This window comes from Phocoena sinus, chromosome 11, assembly GCF_008692025.1.
Source record: "Phocoena sinus isolate mPhoSin1 chromosome 11, mPhoSin1.pri, whole genome shotgun sequence".
NCBI lineage: Eukaryota > Metazoa > Chordata > Mammalia > Artiodactyla > Phocoenidae > Phocoena > Phocoena sinus.
The window spans coordinates 4,515,268-4,536,789 of record NC_045773.1 but is presented as its reverse complement, the minus strand read 5'-3'; the positions used below and the strand labels follow the sequence as shown (position 1 = coordinate 4,536,789).

At 49.4% G+C, this 21,522-nt stretch overlaps 1 protein-coding gene across 3 annotated transcripts in view; it reads right to left on the bottom strand.

Moving 5' to 3' along the window:
* Nucleotides 1-21,522, bottom strand: part of TMEM40 (transmembrane protein 40) — a 42,996-nt gene that overhangs the window by 12,656 nt on the left and 8,818 nt on the right. For 2 of the 3 annotated variants that reach the window (XM_032650459.1, XM_032650460.1), the window contains 2 exons: nucleotides 3,093-3,164; nucleotides 2,323-2,424 (listed from right to left, as the gene is read on the bottom strand). In XM_032650459.1, the coding sequence (XP_032506350.1) occupies nucleotides 2,323-2,424; nucleotides 3,093-3,164 (174 nt within the window). Of the gene's footprint in view, nucleotides 1-2,322; nucleotides 2,425-3,092; nucleotides 3,165-17,731; nucleotides 17,918-21,522 lie in introns of those variants that run through there. The other variant, XM_032650461.1, reaches the window with a different exon arrangement.

Genomic DNA, 21,522 nt, shown 5'->3' with positions numbered 1-21,522 from the left:
CCACATGCATGCTGTGATTAAGAGTTCACACGCCACAACTAAGGAGCCGGCAAGCCTCAACTAAGGAGCCCGCGAGCCACAACTAAGATCCAGCATAACCAAATAAATAAATATTTTAAAAAACCCAAACAGGATACATTAAGAACAAAAAGCTGGGCTTCCCTGGTGGCGCAGTGGTTGAGAGTCTGCCTGCCGATGCAGGGGACACGGGTTCGTGCCCCAGTCCGGGAAGATCACACATGCTGTGGAGCGGATGGGGCCGTGAGCCACGACTGCTGAGCCTGCGCATCCGGAGCCTGTGCTCCACAACGGGAGAGGCCACAACAGTGAGAGGCCCGCGTACCGCAAAAAACAAAATCAAAAACAAAAAAAAGAACAAAAAGCTATGTAGGGAGAGTGGTGCTGCATGCTAGACTCTGAGTTAGGGCCCTAACGTGGAGGAAGGTGGGGGGCTGCTGGGAGGCACTCAGGCTTGGGGCCCAAGGACTAATGGTCACCGTCTGAGCCTGAAGAATGGGCAGGGTCTGAGTTCCAGCAGCAGGCCAACCAGGGTAGGACCAGAGACCAGGATCCTGAATGTCAGTCTGTCTCAATGCTTCTAGGACTCCATGTTTATTTTCCTGCTGCTTTCTTTTAAGTGTTCAGTTTTGTTAACTACGTCCAGTCCCATGTGTATGTACTCTGGAGACCAGAAGGAAGGAACTTATGGCCACACTTGGGGGAGAACATTTGTGGGGGAGCAGCAACTCCTGAGGGTCAGAATCAGAAGACAGAACGTCCCTTCCCACCTAGGGAGGACAAACAAAGGGACAGAATCCCGTGTTGTAGCCCTCCTGCCTCTGGAAGCTCTTCTAGAACTAAACCTCACTGGCCTCGGTTTCCTCACCTGTAAAATGGGAATAACAACAATGCCTTCCTCATGGGTTGCTGAGTATTAACTGAGTTATTCCACATAAAGTGCTTGGAACGCTACCTGGCACGAAGTAAGTGCTCAATAAATGCTAGCTGTGATGTTGCTGCTGCTATAAATTCAGCCTTACCTTTTGAGTTAAAAGAATAAAAGTAGAGAGACATCCTGCTTCTTTTCAGAGAATAATGCGGCAATTTGTAATCAAAGTCCAATTAGAGATGCTCATCCCTCTAAACCCATTAAAGTGCTTGTGGGAGTAGATATGTAGGACTTGATTTGTATGAAAAATTCAAAAAGTAAAGGCTTTTGTGCAAGGATGCTCTTGAGCATGACAAACTGGGGTGGGAGGGGGGAAATCTTAACAATAGCAGTTACTTTTAGAGCTATTACTATCTGATAGGTGCTAAGCCTTTGCACCTGTAGCATGTAATCCTCACAGGTATCCTATGAGATAACTTTTGTTACCAACCCCATCTTATGCATGAGGACTCCAGGGCATACAGGGTTCAGCAATTTACCCAAGGACGCTTAGCTAGTTAGTGGCAAAGAAAGGGTATGAACCTGCAGGCTGCTTGAATGGACACATGCACTGCCCCTGATTCCAAAGTGCTCCTACGAAACTTATACGTTCCTTTACATGAGATGCAGTCACTTGAGGGGCTACTTGGGAAACATGAAAAATAGCTGCTAAGATATTATGGAATAACATGGCAAAATGCTTAGGATAAGATAGCAAAAAAAATTGTAAACCAAAGACAAAATTGTCTATACGGTAATTTTTTGGGTTCTTTTTTTTTGGCCACACTACGTGGCATATGGGATCTTAGTTCCCTGACCAGGCATCAAACACGTGGCCCCTGCAGTGGAAGCACGGATTCTAAACCACTGGACCACCAGGGAAGTCCCTATATGGTAGTTATAACTGTGTACAAGTTACATGTACAGAGAGGCAAGCTCTGGAAGGGAACATGGAAAAAGAGAGCTGCAGTACCGAGGTGGGAGGTTCAGGAGACTGGTTTTTCTTCTTTTCTCTTTTTTTAAAATTTTTTTGGCTGCATTGGCTTTTTGTTGCTGTGCACAGGCTTTCTCTAGCTGTGATGAGCGGGGTCTACTCTTCGTTGCGGTGTGCAGGCTTCTCATTGCGGTGGCTTCTCTTGTTGCGGAGCTCAATCTCTAGGCGTGTGGGCTTCAGTAGTTGTGGCACACGGGCTCAGTAGTTGTAGCTCGTGGGCTTAGTTGCTCCACGGCATGTGGGATCTTCCCAGACCAGGGCTTGAACCCGTGTGCCCTGCTTTGGCAGGCAGATTCTTAACCACTGCGCCACCAGGGAAGTCCAGGAGATCGGTTTTTCCATGTAAATGCTTGTCTTTAATATTTTAATATAGATTTATTTAATGAAATCATTGCTTTACCTGAGGAGGAGGATGAAGAGGAGGAAGACTTGCCTCTCTCATCTTGGTCTTGAGAATAGAGCTCAGCCTCCTTGTCTTGCTTGTGGAAATCCGTCTCTCCATCTGGGAGGCACACATAGGCAAGGATGAGTGTTTCCTGCCCTTCCCACCCCAGAGACCACCCAGGCCTCCCCAGGGGTCTACTTGGATGTGGGGAGCCAGGAGTGACTGGATTCACTGGGACACTCTTCCCAAACCCCTAGGGCCAATGGGAGGTACAGGAGACCAGGGATCTCAGAGGCCCTAGAGGCTCTAGGAAGGCCAAAGGCAGACTTTTCTCTGAATGTGGAGCCCAGAGAGGGGCTTCTAAGCCCTCCATCCTTCCCAAGAGACCACTACACTGTGTAGAGCAGTTGCCAATTTAAAATTCTCTGTAAATTACAGGGCAGGTGGGATACGATCAAGCCCTAAACCTTCACATTCCCCATTCTGGGGCCATGCAGGACGCTTCCCACCTTCTGAGGACACTCCCTAGTGCAAGTCCAAGCCCCCAGAGCCTCTGAGATTTGGGGAGCAACTGAGGGTCCACACAGCTAGAGAGTACTGGGGGACAGACTGGACCAAGCACACACATGTGCATGTGTGTAAAGTCACTACTTCTCTAGAGGTTTTGACCGTAACTTGGGCCATTCATTGTGCCACATGAGCTGAGCAGGGTCTTCTGTTCCACCTACTGCTGGACTTCACCTCCCATGCGGCTTTGCCCAGAGCGTCAGAGAGAGCAAACATACGGTCTAGATCTTCTGATTCTCCGTGGACTCGACTGTGGTCCTGAAGTGATCCTGAAGTCTCCATGGCCTCCCCTGTTGGAATAACAATAGTAATTAATATTACCTTAGTTAATATGTTTAATATATAAAGAGCTTGGCAAATAAATAAGAAAAATATAAACATCCAATATTCAAAGGTACAAGAACAATTTATGAAAAAAGAAATACACAATTAGGGAAATTTGAATAATGATCACCTTTTGATACTATTAAGAGCTTATTTTTTAAAAAAGAGACTTTAGTTTTTACAGCAGTTCTAGGTTCACAGCAAGATTGAGTGGAAGGTAAAAAAAAAAAAAAAAAAAAAAAAATTGAGTGGAAGGTACAAAGGTTGCCCATATATCCCCTGCTCCTAAACGTGCATAGCCTCCCCTGTTATCAACATCCTCCATTAGAGAATTTATTTTTTTAGGTGTCATATTTATATTGAAGTTATATTTATTTAAAGTATTCTTACATTTAGAGATAAATACTGCAATGTTTATGATGAAATTATATGATGTCTAGGACATGCTTCAAAATAATCTGATTATTTGAATAAGGGAGTTGGAGGGCGTAGGTGGGGGTCCAAATATAACAAACACGACCACGAGTTAATAATTGTTGGAGCTATAACAAAATATAAATAGTAGATCTCTGAGTGGTAGCATTATGGGTATTTTTACTTTGCCTTTTCTAAATTTTTAGCAGTATTGCTTTTTTCTTTTCCTTGTTTTTTCTTTTTCCACTATAGTTTATTACAAGATATTGAGTATAGTTCTCTGTGCTATACAGTAAATCCTTGTTATTTATCTATTTTATATATGGTGGTGTGCATCTGTTAATCCCATACTCCTAATTTCTCTCTCCCCCCATTTCCCCTTTGGTAACTGTAAGTTTGTTTTCTATGTCAGTATTTCTTTTGTTACAATAAAATAACCAATAATTTTTCATTACTTAAAAATGTAATATACCACCTTATATCAGTACAGTACTTAACAGTTTTACAAAGGGCTTATGTGTCTGTAATTCCATCTGAGCCTGATCACAAACCAGTCTGTTAGGAATTGGAATTAATTACTTCACACCTGAATTGTAGTTTCTAGACAACAAAACTTCCCCAAAGATTGTTTCACTTGACTTCACTGTGCTCCGCGACGGGAGAGGCCACAACGGTGAGAGGCCCGCGTACCGCCAAAAAAAAAAAGTTGGGAAGGCATGGGCAGTGGAACACAGAATTACGCAGTGATTCCACAATACAGATAAAACAGATGTCAAAATCTCAAGGGCCTAGGTAATGGGCAGAATGTGGCAAAATTATTAGGAAGTGATACATTTTGAGTACTTATTAAACTTTTTTTAACATAAATTAGTTATTTATACATTTATAGAATTTAATTTAATAATGGTTGTGTTTAACAACCGATTCCCAGCTCTGGGCTTATAAACTTCTGTGCCTTCTACCTTCTCTCTCCTGCTTTTTGTATGCTGGAATGCAGACATGGGGTGGAGAATAACTTCAATCACGCAAACTGAGCCAACACCCCAGGGAATCCCTGAGCAACAAGGCAAAGGAACCTGGGCCCTGAAAGGCCTCACGCACAAAGCCGTCTGTGCACATGGACCTGTCTCTGGTCATTTATGTGCACAGGAAATGAGCTTCTCGCTTATGTAATCCCAGGGATTCGGTCTCTGTTACAGCATCTCAGCCACGCTGTTGCAGGCATTGTTCTGAAGCACCCCCCTGCCATTTCTTCTCCTCCCAGCTCTGAGACTAAGGCCTTAACTTCAAGAGGAGGTAGATTCACTCCTCTCTAACAAGTTTAGACCTTGGTTCCCAACCTCAACGCTCCCCACGTTTGGGACCAATGATCCTTTGCCGGTGTGTGCATTGTAAGGTGTTTAGCGGCCTCCCCACTGGATGCAGGTAACACCCCACCCAGTTGTTGTGACAATCAAAAATGTCACCAGACATTTCCAAATGTCTCCTGGGGGCAAAAATCACCCCTACTTGGGAACCACTGGTCCAGAGAACCTACTCTTTTTTTAAAAGTTTAATTTAATTAAACATTTTTATTGAGGTATAATGCTCATATAACATTATATTAGTTTCAAGGGTACAACATGATGATTCAATATTTGTATATGTTGCAAAATGATCACCACAGTAGTCTCGTTAGCATCTGTCACCATACATCGTTAACACAATTTTTTTTCTTGTGATGACAACTTTTAAGGTCTGTTCTCTTAGCAACTTTGAAATATGCAGTACAGTATTATGAACTATGGTCACCATGCCATACATTACATGCCCAGGACTTTTTTATTGTGTAACTAGAAGTTTGTACCTTTTGACCCCCTTCACCTGTTTCACCCACCCCCAACCCCCCATCTCTGGCAACCACCCATCTCTTCTCTGTATCTAAGACTTTGCGGGGGTTTTGTTTGTTTTTAGTAGAGAATCTACTCTTAGTCCACCACAAGACCTTGACAAGGCAGCATCCTTCCCCGTGCCTCAGAGCTGGATTGCCTGGCTGTGAATCTGATCTGACACTTCTAGCTGTGGGATTCTGGGCCAGTCACTTAACCTCTTATGTGCCTCAGGTTTCCCGTCTGTAAAATGGGGACAATGATAGTGTTTACCTCATAGTATTGTTGTGAAAATGGCATGACTTAAAATCCATAAAGCACTCAGAACAATGCCTGGTATAGAGCAAGGGCTGAACAAATGCCAGCTGAGATGATGATCATTATTATGACAGGGCGCGGCAACAAGACAGCATGTGCTTTGGGGTGAGACTGACCAGGGTCCAACCCCACTTCAGTCACCTGTGCACGAGATGACCTTGGCAGGACAGGCTCCTTCTCCAAGCTCTAGTTACCTCAATTGTGAACTGGCGATGGCAGCACCTTAGAGAAGAAAGATGGCCAGTGCCTGCCCATAGGAGGACTTGGTGAGTGTGAGTTCCCTCTTCTACAGACCTCCTATGACCCCCGGACATTCGGGGTCCAGACCCAGCCCCACCCATCTCCCATCTCCTAGGGCCCAGGCTCCATTACCCCTTTCTAGAATAAAAATTCCTATTTCTCGGGGCAGAATTCAGCTAAGCATTAGGAGGTCACTAGCCAATAAAATGAATCGATATCCAGGTATGAATGACTGATAACCACAAGCCTTCAGGGCATATTTATATTTTGAAAAGGACTCTTTGTTCATAGCAGGTGTCCAGTATGTCTCACTGGCTGAGATCATCTCTCATGGTGGAATTTCAGGTGGAGTGGAGGAAGAGACTTAGAGCTGTATGGGGGCAAGAGAGCTGCTGGCTGACAGCAAATACACCGACAGTTCGCCAAGCTCATCCTACCTCTTTCCTGCTCTAGCTGTCTCGGTCACGTGGCAGCCCCTGGTGACACTCAGCATTTTCAAGCCTCCAGACTTCCACCCATGCCATTCTTCCTAGTTACCAAAATTGTATCTGACTTTCCAGGCACTGCGCAAATACCACCTCTTTCATGAAGCCCTCTGCTGGTTGTCTAACCAGTACCCACCCTCCTTACCCCCACTCCCTTATTCCTTCTCCCCCCTCCATCACCCCTGGACTTCTTTCTTGCAAGCAAAACTGAATTTTGTTCTTCCATATCAAGTAGATACTTGTTTTCCCAGCTAGGAGTGGCCATGTGATTCAGTTTTGGCCAAAAAGAAGTGAGAAGCCTGATGGGGTTCTGGGAAGGAGTTTTGCTTCTCCTGAGCAAAGAGGCCATCAGTGTTGGTGCTGTGTCTTGCCTCTCCTTTCTTTCTTGAACATGAGTGTGATGGCAGGAGCTACAGTGGCCATCTTGTGACCATGAAGAAAAGCCAAAGCAAATGTAGGGTCACTGAGCTGATGAGCCCTTGACAGCAGCTGCCTGCTTTCTTGTTATTTAAGAAAAATAAACCCCATTTTGTTTAAACCTCTATAGTCAGGATTCTCGGCATTTGTAGCTGAAAACAATTCTGACAGATACACCTTCCCTCCCCTACCTTCATACATTAATTGAGCACCTACTGTGTGCTAGCACTGGGGATACTGTGGTGAACAATTTGCAGCCCTGTCCTCAAGGAATTTCACAGTAGACCCAGGGGGTAGTCCCATGGGAGCCAAGGGGCCAAATCAAACCAGGGTCAGTCAGGGAAAGTTCCAGAAGGAGGGAACGCTGCGGGTGAGTTTGGAAGGGCCAGAGGAGCCATGTGCAAAGGCACAGAGGTGAGGGGCCTTGGCCCACATGGGAGACAGGTGGCACGAAGAAACTCCAAAGAAGGATGGGATTTGGGGGAGGCCCAGAGGGCACATTGCTCTCCTGAGCCTTCATCAGCTGTGCCTTGTTTCAGACTCTTCCTTCTTGAGGGAGGAGGCTTGTTGCACAACTGCCGGGGCCACTGTTCCTTGTTCACCTTCAGATCTCCAGTCAGGGCCCGGCAGAGGGTCTGACACACCCAGGGTGAGTCTCTTCCACTAGATCACTAACCAGGCAGGGTAGGGACCATGGCTGATTCATCTCTGTGTCACCTGTGCCCTGCACAGGGCCCAGCAGAAAGCAAAAAAGATGATACTGATGATGATGAAGACAATAACAAATAAGTGCTTCCTATCTACCAGGCAAGGGTCTGAGCACATGACACATGTGCCTCACATATGCCTCACCACAACTCTATCAGGGCTCACTGTGGTTGTGCTCATTTTATAGGTAAGAACATTGAGGCACAGAGAGGCAAGGTAACTTGCCCAGGGCCAGAGAGCTAGTAAGTGGTTGAGCAAGGGTAGTCGCTCAGCCCTTGTTGATGCTGGCACCTCTTCCCAGGCCTCTGTCATTAGCACCAGGAAAGAAGCCACTAACAGTCATCGAGTGTTATGCAAATGATGCTGACTTGGCTTCTATTTAGTTCTGGAGCCCTGAGCAAGTGTCCCCAGAGCCCAGGGAACCTCCTCGGGCAGTTTTTCAGCACACTGATCCATCAGGAGGGGAAATAGAACTATCATGGAGGCAGGACCTGAGGTAGCCCTGTTTCTCCTTTTAATGTCCTTGCCTCATCCTCCTCCACCCATATTTCTGCTGTAAGAAAGGATAAACAGAAATGTAAAAATTTTAAACTCTAAGATCAGTGTGTAGGGCAATGCTTAAGACAAAAGGACAGCACACTAGTGGTGGGACATCAGGCAGAGGGATTGCCGTGAGAGGCTTCTGAAAGTTCAAGTTCACAGCGTGTGACCGCCTTTGAGCCAAGATGGAACTCGGAATTGAGACAGGAGAAGTGAAGACAGAAGAAAGCAGAGAGAGGAAAGAGCACATGGCGCAATCCCCGTGATCTTATTTCACCCTTGCAAGTCTTATTTTACACAAAAAGAAACTGAGGTTCAAAGAGACAAATGACTTGTCCAAGGTCTCCCAGCTTACAGATGGACTCGAATCCATCCCCTGCCCTAACAGAGAACCCCCGTTCCCTGGCCCTGGTTAGAGGCCCGTAGGCCTCCCTCTTTCAGGTGCCCCCCACCCCCCCACCATCTGAGGCTGTTCCTACAAGGAAATGCAATGCTTAGCGCTTTTCTCCAAAAAGCCCAGCCCTGCTGAGTCACTGGTGGTGCCAGGGCCGCTGCACCCACAGGCTTTGCTAAACTGGATTTCCACTTCAGTTCAGCCCAGATTTCCTAAGCTCCTGCTATTACAAGGGCCTGGGTCCAAGGTGGGAGGGATAGTAGGGGACACCAGGCCATCACAGCCTCACAGAGCTTTCCCCGCTCAGCTCACTGGATCCTCACGCTAACCAGGCAGGAAGCAGGGTGGAGATCCGTGTCCTAGTTTACGGAAGGGGAAACTGAGCAATGGAGAGGAACTTGCACAGGATCGCACAGAGATTCAGGGGCAAGGCTGGCTCCAGAGCCCTGTCTCCTGATTCAGGGGCTGCCTCTCTTTCTCGGGTGTCCCACCTTGGAGGAGGGGGCTTACTAAGATTGAGTTGGATTTTAACATGTGGCCAAAGTGGGATGAAGGTTTAGTGGAGGGGGTGGGTGGCAGTGGGCTGGTGAAGGGGTAGGAACCCCGTGAGGCTGGGGAATCATCCAGGGCCTTGAACGCTTGGCTAATGGCCAACTTTCCCCACAGGTGGACTGAAACTTCACCCCTGAGGGCCATCAATGTTGGACCAGCTCAGTTAAACACGCCCAGGGCAGGAAATGGGATGGGAGGCCCTGGGAACAGAAACAGCAGCTAAGAGGGGGACAGAGCCGACAGAGGGGTGGAAACTTACTGATTTTGCCCACCTGGCATCAAAGCCCCTTCTGGTGATTGCAGCAAAGGAGAAAGTCAGAGCCCTGGATAATCTCCAGCTTCCCAGCCACCCCAAACAAGCATGTGCCCTAATTCCAAGCACATCCTTGTCAGGCAGACACTGCTCCAGGACAACCGTATGGGAACTCTGGAGGGGTGACTGCCCTCCACCCAGGCTAGACCATCAGCTTCTCCCTCCCGGGAATCGGTCTTGTGACGTGAGTGACACAAAGTCCTCAATCTGTGGGCACTGGTCTCCCCTGAGACAGGGCCCTCCGTATCCTCCCAAGAAAGTTCTGTTATGGTAGCCTGTGGTGGTTTCTGTTACTTGCAACCAAACCATTTGAGATGAGATGAATGCGGGGGGAGGGGCTCTGAGAGTGCAGGCAGAGCGAAGCGGAGCTCGCTGGGCAGGCCAGGGTCCATAGATTTCACTCCAGCCCCCAGGGCGGGACGGGCAGGGCCCCTGAGGCCCCCCGCCCCATTCGACGTGTTCTGTCTCAACTCCAGGCTGGGCTGGGGAGCTCCCGGGTTTCCCCAGCACTGTAACTGCCCAAGCCAGTTGTCCTGAAGATCTTGCCCTAGAGGCCTGCACACTTGCTGAGGACAGAGACCATCTTGGAGCTGGTTCAGCTCCTCACTGGTTTTCTATTTATTCTGTAACAAATTCCCACAAACTTAGAGGCTTAAAGCAACACCTGTATAGCATCTCACAGTTCTGTAGGTTAGAAGTCCAACACTGGTTCACTGGGCTAAAATCAAGGTGTCAGCAGGGATGCCTTCCTTCCTGCTCTAGGGGAAATCCGTTTCCTTGCTGCTGCTTTTTCTCCTTCCCCTTTCTCTCCCCCTCCTTCTTCATTTCCTTGCATTGTCCAGCTTCTAGAGGCCACCCACATTCTTGGCTTGTGGCCCCTTCTTCCATTTTCAAAGCCAGCAATGTCAGGTCAAGTCCTCACACTACACTGCTCTGACCTCTTCTGCCACCCTCTTCCACATTTAAGGACCCTTGTGATGACACTGGCCCCACCCAGGTCACCCAGGATCATCCCGTATGTGACGGCCAGCAGATGAGCAACCTCAATTCCATGTGCAATCTTCATTCCCCTCTGCTGTATAACCCAACAGAGTCGCAGTTTCCAGAGATCAGGACATAGGCACCTTTGGGGGCTATCACTCTGCTTATCAGAGTCTCTCCACCGCAGTGTGTGCCTCAGCCCGGAGCCCTCAGATGCTGACCATCTTCCTTCCTAACTTCTCTGACTCCACCACCCTCCTGGGCCCCTAAGCTCCAAAGGCAGGAAGGATGACACGGCTCCTCCCTCCACAGCCAGCCAAAGCCCAAGCCTGTCCCATCTTCCCTTCAAGAGGAGCTGGGTTCTCTACTCCCACTGCCTCCCTCCCAAGAGATCCTACAAGGGGATTGAGGGTTTGGGACTTGGTCATAACTGTGTTCCTGTCCCTGTTCCTTTGCTGCCAGACTCCACTCAGCTTCTATAAAATGGTGTGTTAGTATCTATCCTCCAGAGTGTTGCGGGGATAAAAGGCTATCATGTCCACAACAAGCCTAGAATACTGGCAACTTAATAAGTGAGAGTTTCCCCTTCCTTTCCCAGGATCAGTGTCTCTCAAATTTGGGTAATGGTCAGATGTCCTTGGGAGCACTGTTGACAGGGCAGATGCCCAGGACTCTCTCACTCAGAGCATCTGGTGTTCAGAACAAGGTTAGGGTTAGGGTGTGGCTCAGGGAAATCCGTACTGTTAACAAAGGCACCACATGCTAGGCAGAGTGTGGTCCACTGAGGCCGCCACAAACTCTCCCCTGAGTGTTACAACAGTCTCCCAACAGGCTTGTCTGTCTCTGGCCTCCCTCCTCCAAACATGTTGCTGCACTGCCCTGGCCTTCAGTTCCCACAAATGGAGAAGCTGGGCTGCACCCTGCAAGGTTCTTCCAGTTCGGACGTTCTAGGATACTAAAGCTCTGGTCCTGTTAAAGCAGTCAGGGTTCATCCACTCAATCGGCAAAGGCGCTCAGGGTTGATGTGACCCAGGGGAGGGCCCAGAAGAGCATGTTCTAACAGTAAGATACATACAGTATCTTGTGGGGCCCTTGAAATGCTCCAAGAAAAAAGTGGATTTTATGTTCAAAGAAGTTTGGGCAACACTGCTTTCCATAGCCCCCCACCCCACCCCGGAGCTGCATGAAGTGCAAGTTGTACATTAAAGGCTCTGAGAAGTCCTGCAGGATAGAAAGCTCTTTCACTCTAGTTAATCCAATCCTTCCCCAAACTACACAAGAGCATAGTCCTTTTCCCCAGAATGTGATTCAATGTCTTTTGATACAGCTTTGGGAAATGCCATCTGCTTCAATCCCTGCTGTGCCTGGGGCCCGTCTTTTTGTCCTAGAATCCAGGCCTGGGCACTCTCGCTGCCCCCTCTGGACACTGCCAGCTTCCCAGGTCCAGAGTTCCTCCACCCGTCAAGCAGGACAGTTGGGGAGGGGAATGAATCAGAAACAGACCCTGGGAAGCCAGAGGCATGGAACAGAAACCGTCTTTTCAGAGCTCCAGATCCCAAGGTATGGGTGGGAAGTCCTCTGGGCACCCTCAGGGCAGGGGCTGGGAGGAAAGAGAGTTAGCTGCTGTGAGACCAAGGGCCTGGCCGGGCCCTGCCACCAAGCCCTGGGCACATCGCTTCTCTCTTCTAGGTCCTTTTTCGCATTTTTGAGACAAAGAATAGTGTCACTCACCAAGGGTTTTGGAGCTCACCTGGGGCTGTGGACAGGACAGTACATAGTAAAATGACATGCTATTAGCCAATACTCTGTACTGAGAGGTATCTTGATTAAGTCACTCTAGCAGTGGGGTCTGACAGAGCCCACTCCAAATCGTGCCTCATCACTTTACTCCCCAGCTCGGTGACTTTGGGCAAATAACTTTACACTCTGAGCCTCAGTTTCCCTGTCTGTAAAATAGGGATTGTGTCACTATCTTGCAGCGTCGCTGTGAGGATTCAGATAAAATGGACTTAGATTCTGGGCTCCCTGGGATTAGGAATCACGTTTTTCTTGCTACTATATTCTAGCCCCTGGCTTAGAGAAAGTGCTTCAGAAAAAGAAGCCGTAAAGTGCTGGATTTAAGAGCTTAGAGAAATAATGTTACGCCAGCAGTGTCTCAGCATCTCCCCCTTCCCTTTATAAGATCCTCCACTTGCTCCCGTCCCCCTTCTTCTTCAGCCCGCTACACCTCCTGCCTCAGCCTCACCTCCCACCTCACCCCACTCCCCAGGCTTGGCCCTCTCTCTCTTTCCCCGAGCTTGAATTCCACATAGTTACAGCCAGGAGATCGAAGCTGAGGCCCAGAGAGGGAAAGGGGCTTCCCCACAGGCCACGAAGCAAATGATATGAACTCGGATCTGAGGCTGAAGTCCAAGCACAAGGGGACCCTCACAGAGGAAAAGAATGAAGACGCCACCGTTCCCACCTCCTCAGCCGTTTGTCTCAAGTCCATCCAGGCAATTTAATGGTGGGATAACAACCCAAACTGCTCAGCCAGCTGCCCACAAGCTGGACGGACCTGTCACGAATCTGGGTGAACCCTGTGGCCACAGCACATCCAAGGATGCAGCGAGGGCCTGAGAAGTGGGGATGGCACCGAAAGAAGAAGGTAAAAGGGACAAAAATCCAGTCTGTGCAGAAGGAGGATGGGTGGGCCCAGCTTGGAGGCTGTTCATACAGAAAGACCTAGGATTTTAAAAACACTCTCTGAAAGATAAGTACATTTTAGCACAAGCATCTGACTGGACTCTAGCACACAAGAGGTGCACAACCAATGTCTGTCAAAGTGAAATACGAGTCACCAAGGTGACAGAGCAACAAAGCAAAGCTAACACAGCCTTAGGTCATATTAACAGAAGCACAGAGTGTACTATGAGGAAGGTGACCTATACCTCACCAGCTCCTATCCTAGGCTCAATCCTAGGTCCTGAACAGAACAGAGTCTGGACAAACCAAGATAATCCAGAGGATGTGAGTGGTACGGAGACCACATCCAAGAGCAGTGGCCGGAGGAGCAGGGTGCTCAGCCTAGGGATAAGCACTGCATGAACAGACCTGGTCACTGTCCCCAGGTCTCTGCAAGGCTCCTCCAGGACAGGACGACCAGGTGGGGCTGTGAGCCCAGAGGGAGGGGTTGGGACCTTGGGGAGTCACCAGGGCAGATGCCAGCTCAATATGTAAAGGAATTTTCTAAAAATGAGAGCTGCTTTGAGTGGTCACGAGCACCCTGCCATGAGAGGTGGCAAGCGAAGGTGTGGCAGAGGTGGGCTTAGATGTCTTTAGTTCAGAACCTACTAGTCTCTCAAATAATAATCTCCAAAGCACAGGAGGAAAATATTAGGTCATTATTTCTACTTAAGTTTTAGCTAAAAGTAGTTAAGAGTATATAGCTCAGGGCTTCCCTGGTGGCGCAGTGGTTGAGAGTCTGCCTGCCGATGCAGGGGACACAGGTTCGTGCCCCGGTCCAGGAAGATCCCACATGCCGCGGAGCGGCTGGGCCCGTGAGCCATGGCTGCTGAGCCTGCGCTCCGCAACGGGAGAGGCCACAACAGTGAGAGGCCCGCGTACCGCAAAAAAAAAAAAAAAAGAGTCTGTAGCTCAACCCTGATGTGCACCCTTGGCCATATGTCAGACACCCAGTGCCATGTCCATTAAGTGGGGTCTCCAGAGGCCAAAGGCAGCCCACAATGCAGACAGGTTTGCTATGCCCATGTCTTCTGTTCCTTTACATTCAGCCTACGGCTGTATACTGCAGTGTCCTGGTGGCGGGTTCGGTGGAGCTGAGGATCAAACAACACAGCTGTAACTGAATCAATCCCTGTAGTGTGGACAAGTGACTTCTAAAAGTCCCTGCCAAGAAACCATGGGTGGAGATAACGCTAATCGAGAAAGTGCAAGCCAGCGACAGGAAAAGTGTAGGACAAACCCACCACTGTTCCTAGTTCAAGCCCTGCAACAGCCACCCTAACGTTGAAAACAATAAAGAATGGCATCTCACATACACATTATTGCTGACTGAAATCACAGTAAGAAAACTCCTTGAAAGGTGGACTTCTGTCCACTACTGTTGGTGATGAAATTCACTCCGAATATATACTGGGCCTTGAGACATTAGTTAATTGTCACAGTACTTGTATATAATTTCTAAATCCATATATATATATATATATATATATATATATACACACACACACACATATGTTGTGGGCACCTAAACATTTTTCTTTTTTTTTTTTTAATTAATTAATTTATTTTTGGCTGTGTTGGGTCTTCGTTTCTGTGCGTGGGCTTTCTCTAGTTGCAGCGAGCGGGGGCCACTCTTCATCGCGGTGCGTGGGCCTCTCACTGTCGCAGCCTCTCGTTGCGGAGCACAGGCTCCAGACGCGCAGGCTCAGTAGTTGTGGCTCACGGGCCTAGCTGCTCCGCGGCATGTGGGATCCTCCCAGACCAGGGCTCGAACCCATGTCCCCTACATTGGCAGGCAGATTCTCAACCACTGCGCCACCAGGGAAGCCCTAAACATTTTTCTTGAGCAGAGAGTGACATCAAAAAGTGTGACGGGGCTTCCCTGGTGGCGCAGTGGTTGGGAGTCCGCCTGCCGATGCAGGGGACGCGGGTTCATGCCCCGGTCCGGGAGGATCCCACATGCCGCGGAGCGGCTGGGCCCGCCAGAGCGGCTGGGCCCGTAAGCCATGGTCGCTGAGCCTGCGCGTCCGGAGACTGTGCTCCGCAATGGGAGAGGCCACAGCAGTGGGAGGCCCACGTACCGCAAAAAAAAAAAAAAAAAAAGTGTGACAAACACACAAAAAAAGTGTGACAAACACTGCTCCGGATTCTTAGACCCAGCTAGACACTAGGGGGATGCTATTCCCTGTTTAGGTTTGGGGGTCTAATCAGATGTTTCGGATTTAGAGACGAAGAAAAACCAGGAGGGAGTGTGCTCCTCAATAAACTTTTTGAGGCCCCCAAAATGTTTGAAGAGGAATGGGAAGAAACCAAAAACTCTGAAAAGAATTTTCCCTGGCTCTGACTCTCCAAGGTGGGTGTCTCGTTAAACAGCCAGTGCCAGGCCAGGCTCTTCTTTCTCAGCCTCTCAGGCCAGTTTCTCTCTGTCTCTGTCTCTTCTCGCTCTCTTTTCATCTTTTTCTCTTGGTCTTTCACATTCCCTCCCTCTCTCTCTCTCTCTCACACACACACACACACACACACACACACACACACACACACAGACAGACAATTGACAATAGCAAAAACCAGAAAGGAGGCACCCAGTGAAAGAGAAAGAGCTTTCTGGCTCTTGAATATCAGACAGACCTGGACTCAGTTCCTAGCTCTACCCACCACTGACTGTGAGATCACTGCAAGTCTCACCCATTCTGGGAGCCTCAGAATCCTCCCCTGGAATGGGCACGCCTACAACTCAACAATAATATGACATCCTAATTTTAAAATGGCCAAAGGATTTCAACAGACATTTCTCTAAAGATGTACAAATGGTCAATAGCACATGGAAAGTTGCTCGGCATCATTAGTCATTACGGAAATGCAAATCAAAACCATAATGAGATACTTCACATGTGCTAGGATGGCTAAAATAAGAAATACAGACAATAACAAGTTCTGAAGAGGACGTGGAAAATTTGGAGACTTAACGTATTGTCAGTGGGAATGTAATATGGTGCAGCCGCTTTGGAAAACAGTTTGAGCTCCTTACAATGTTAAACATAGTTTCACCGTAAGACCTAGCAAGTCCTTAGTATTATATCCAAGAGAACTGACAACCTGTGTCCACACAAAGACTTGTACATGAATGTTCACAGCAGCGTCATTCATAATAGCCAAAAAGTGGAAACCACCCAAATGTCCATCAACTGATGGATGGATAAACAAGATGTGATATAATCATACAGTACAATATTATTCACCCAAAACGAGGAATGAAGTGCTGACACACGCTAAAACATGCATAGACCTTGAAAACATTATGCTAAGTGAAAGAAGCCAGTCAGAAGAGATCCCCTTTTGTATGACTGCATTTACATGAATTGTCCAGAATAATCAGATCCATAGAGACAGAAAGTGGATTAGCGGTTGCCAGGGAGAAGGGGATATGGTGAGTGACTGCTAAAGGGTATGGGGCTTACTTGGGGAGGATAAAAATGTTCTAAATTGGACAGGGGTGATGGTTCACAACTTGGTGAATAAACTGAAAACCACAGGCTTGTACACTTTTAAAAGGGTGAACTTTATGGCATGTGAATGATATCTCCATAAGGTTATTTTCTTTAAAAAAAAAAAGACAACTTCCCACATACAGCTGTTATGAAAGTGAAATGAGTGGTCCCTGGTCCTGGCATGTGGCCAGCGTGTGAGAGATGTCTCCCTAAGAAGGTGGCCTGGTGAGGAGTTCAAGGAACAGGGACGCTAGCCTTTTAGAGGGCTGCACCAAGTTCTGGGAGATCCAGAGACAGGAGAGGGGTTCGTTATTACAGATCCGCTTGGCTTGGACTCTGAACAGGACACACACACACTCCTGACTTCACTTTTCTCTCAGTTTCTAAACAAACCAGGTCAAAATGATAAGCACAACCCCATAATCTTTCTTGTCCCCCATAAAAGGAAAATGGGTTGGCTTCCGGCCCAAAGGCTACCTCTGAGGAGAGAAGCCGGGATGCTCTGAGCACAGGTGGGTCCTCCAGACTCGGGATGACGGCCTGGGGGACCGGGGTGGCTGGGGGCTTCCTCTAGGCCGCACCCTCCACCCCGTGAGCCTCTGACTTAAGCGGGTCTCCCAGCGCCTTCAGCTCTCTGTTCAGCACTTTTCCCCCAGAGATGCCTTTGAGCCCGAGGCCAGGGCAGCTTCTGGGGGCAACAGGAGGGCGGCAGCCTTCACTCGCCGGTCAAAGCGCAGAGGCCGGGCGTCTGTGAGGAAACACCCTCCAGAGCTGTAAGTCCCACGAGGGCAGAGGGGGAGAAGCCTTCCGAAGCTAGGGGGACCCTTCACCTCACGAACGGGACGGGTCACCTGCGGGGGCGGGGCACGGGCTGGCTGGAGGCTCACAGCACCCCTGGAGAACTTCACCCTCCCCTGATTTTCCAGAGATGGAGACACAGGCGCTCACCCAGCTGGGAAGCCACTGAACTGGGACTCAAACCCAGGCCCACAGGTAACCACAAAATGTCAGGCCTGTTGAAGAGCCTGTTCCTCCCCAGTTCTCTTAAAAATCACCCCCAACCCGCCTCTCACGCTCCGCGTGCCCCTTACCTGTGTTCCCGAGGCCGGTGTGGGCTGGAGGCTAGCGGCGCTCAGACTCAGGGGGCGGGCGGGGCGGGGCCGGGAAGAGGGCAGAGAGGCGGGGCCGCCCCCATGACAGGCAGGGGCGGGACGTGACGTCGCCCTGGGCCCCACGCTCACCCGCCCACGCGCCCACGCTCAGCCGGGGGGCCCTCCTTCCTGCGGTGCTGTAGGCGCCAGGCCTTCCTGTCTGAACTGACTGCCCCCCGGATGTGCCAGGAGGGCAGATGGGCGGCTGCAAACCCCAACCCGCCCCGGGCCGGGGCCATGCCCTCTGACTTAAGGGGTGGTTACGTGGGGGCAGTCGTACCACCCTGACGGTGCCAGGCTCTGGGCGGGGAGGAGGTGGCGTGTCCCAGATGCTCCCCACCCGCCTGGGTGAGGCCGACTCAGGGCCCAGCCATGTGGGCCAACCGGATGCTCCCCCAGAGGAGTGAGGTGGGGCTGGCAGCATAAGAGGAGGCCCTGGGGCTCAGGGCTGGGTGGGGGGACTCCTGTGGGTGGGGCTGGCAGTGCCCTCTCCTGGTGAGGAAACTGGGCAAAGGCTACAACATCCACTGCCTTGTGGATCCCAACAGGGTAGGGGGTGGGGACTGACCTCTCAAAGCTGAGGCCGGTCCTCTCACTCACCTCTCAAACACTCTGGAAGCAGGACAGTAAACAAGTCCTACACTGCCATGGGGAGCACCCTGAGGGAGACAGGCCACGACAGCCCCCATGCGGGCAAGGCCCAGGGAGTGATGGGTTCCCAGGAGGGCTTCATGGAAGAGGAGTCATCTAAGCTCAGGAGTCACCCTTGGAGTCATCCTTGACCCTTTGCTCTCTCATACTCTGGTTCTGACCTATCTGGAAAACCCTGTTGTCCCCACCTTCAACATATTCTGAATCCAGCCTCTTCGTTCCATCGGCTTGGCAACCACCTTGGTCTGGCCACCACATCACTAGTCTCTATGCTCCTGTCTGTTCTCATCATGGCAACCAGAGGGATCTGGTTTAAAACTCAAGTCAGCTCATGTCCCTCCTCTGCTCAGCACCCTCCCAGGGTTCACACCTTACTCCCTCCCGTATTTACACAGCCCTGTATGATGTGCCACTCACTCCTTGCTCTCTCTGATCTTGATTTCTATGACTTCCTCTCTCACTCCGCCCCAGCCACCCAGGAATGTGCCCCAAGCACTCCAGTCAGGCTTCCTCCTCAGGGCCTTTGCACTGGCTGTTCCCTCTGCCTAGAATGCTTTTCCCTAGACAGCCACCTGGCTCCTTCCCTCACTTTTTCAGGTCTCTCTACTCAAATGTCACCTTCTCCAAGAAGCCTTCCCTGACACCCTGTATACAGTAGTAACCGCCTGCACCACCTTTCCCTCGCATCCTGCTTTACTGCCCACTGTCTGACACACCGTATATTTTCTTGTTCTGCATATTTCCTTCTTATGTATTGGTTTGTTCCAGGATGTGGGACAGTGTCCAACACATAGTAGGTGCTCAATAAATTTTGTTGAATGAGTGACCTGAAAGGGTAGCCCAAGATGCGTTCCAAGAGTATTTGAGGCAGAGGGAACCAAGTGTGGAAAGGTTTAGAGGTAACAGGCACTAATGTGTTGAGGATCTGTGAATAATTCAGTACAGCAGGAGAGTGGGGGGCTTGGGGGCTGGAGCAGGGGAGAAGGGAAAGCAAGAGAGGCCTCAGAAGCCAGACCAAGGAGGCCAGACCTTATCGTGAGGGTGATAGGGACACGATCAAATCTTACGTTTCAGGCAATGATTTGGCTGCCGTACTGTAGACTGGCAGGCAAGACATGAGGGGCAGGAACCTGGTAAGCATGAGCCGTGGCAGGGCAGCTGAGTACTAGGAACAAGGTCACTGCGCTGTCCAAAACAGTAGCCACCAGCCACGTGTGGTTATGGAGCCCTTGAAATGTGCTGGTCAGAATTGAGGTGTACTTTAAGTGTAAAATACACACTGGATTTCCAAGTCTTGGCACGAGAAAAAAGAATACACAATAGCTCCTTAATGACTTTTGTACTGATCACCTGTTAAAAAGATAATATTTGAATATAGTTGGGTTAAACTATATTATTAAAATTAGTTTCACCTGCTTCTTTTTGCTATTTTTAATGATGCTACTGGAAAAATTTTTTTAATTTTGTACACAGAGCTCACAATATATTTCTATTGGACACTGTCGATTTAGAGGGTAGAATGGACAGGGCTTGGTGGCTATGGACTGTGCAGGTGAGGGAGACCTTTGGTCTAATTGCAAGTCTCCTCTCCCATCCAATTGCTCCTTTTTGATGATATCATGCAGGCCAGAGGCATAGAGAACGAGCCACAGAGGAGAGCCAAGAGGGTTAGTTTTCATCGCAACATAAGCACACACACACAAGTCATATCTTCACAGTAAAAACTACCTAGAAATGAAATAGGTTGACAGAATAGGCAATGAGACCTCCATCCCTGGAAGAAGAAACTTGAGAACAACCATTAAACGAGGGAAAGGAAGTTGAACTAATTAGCTATTCTCAAAGTGTGGGTCCTGGACCAGCAGTATCAGCATCACCTGGAAACTAGAAATGCAAATTCTCGAGTCCCACCCTAGTCCTAATGAATCAGAAACTCTGGAGATGGGACCGCAATTTGTATTTTAACAGCCCCCCCACCCCCACCCCGTGGTGATGCTATGCTTGTTCATGTTTAAGAACCACGGGTCTAAATAATAATACTTCCTACCACTTAAAGGTTTCAGTGACGGGCACATAGTGCTCATAAGAGCCAGTCATGACCTTGTGTTTGCCTCCTTCTGGTCCCAGGTTAGGGTACTTCCCCTCTCTGAGCAAATAGGAGTTCACCTCCTGCAGCATCTGGCACAGGGTGGAGGCACAATCTCAGGGCATTTCCTACCTCTCTGCCATGGGTGGATCTCCAGGGCCCCGACAGAGCTGCCAGAGGCGCAAGGCAGGTCCAGCTCAGCTCCATCCTGAGGTGACCTCACTGCCCTGCATGTGTGTGTGTATGTGGGGGGGGGGGGTTGATTCATGGGGCAAAACCCCACCATCCTGTGGCCACAGCTGACAGCCCCAGGGAGCCAGCTCAGCAGCTGAGTGTGGCATCTGGCTTCCCTGCATTCTAGAACTGACAGCCAGGGGGGCCCCCCTGACTCAGCAGGCATGTGAATTCTGGAGGCAACAGTTACACAGCTTGGCCTCAGTCTCCACATCCATAAAAATGGGGAGACAGCAGTCCCAATCCATGGTGAGATTATTTGTATGAAGTACTCAGGGCAGTGCCTGGACACAGTCGGCCCTCCCCAGGCCTTGACACTCTTGTGATGAGGCCCTGGGATCCCTCAGGCTGATGGGAACTCCCCAGAGACTTCTTGGATCTGAGAATGATACCCTGTGGGTGTAGAGGGCAAAGAATGTGCCCCTACTATGAGCACCCTGGAGCCTGGTTCTTGACATGAGTTTTTACTTACTCAGCAAATGGATGCCTCTGAGGGCAGGGCCTGTCTTAACCACATTAAAACATTTATCAAATGAATGCTCTAAATCAGGGACTATCACCCATTTCATGGATGAGAAAAGTGAGAATCAGAGGGGTGAATGATTGCTCAAGGTGATGTAACTGGGATGTGGCTAAGTCAGGACTTGAATCCCGGTTTCCTTGACTTCAAAGGCAGGACTTTTTTCACTCCTCCATGGAGAAACTCCAACCTAACCTCATTTAGAAGCCCCTGTATGTGTCATTTAAATCCATGTTTGAA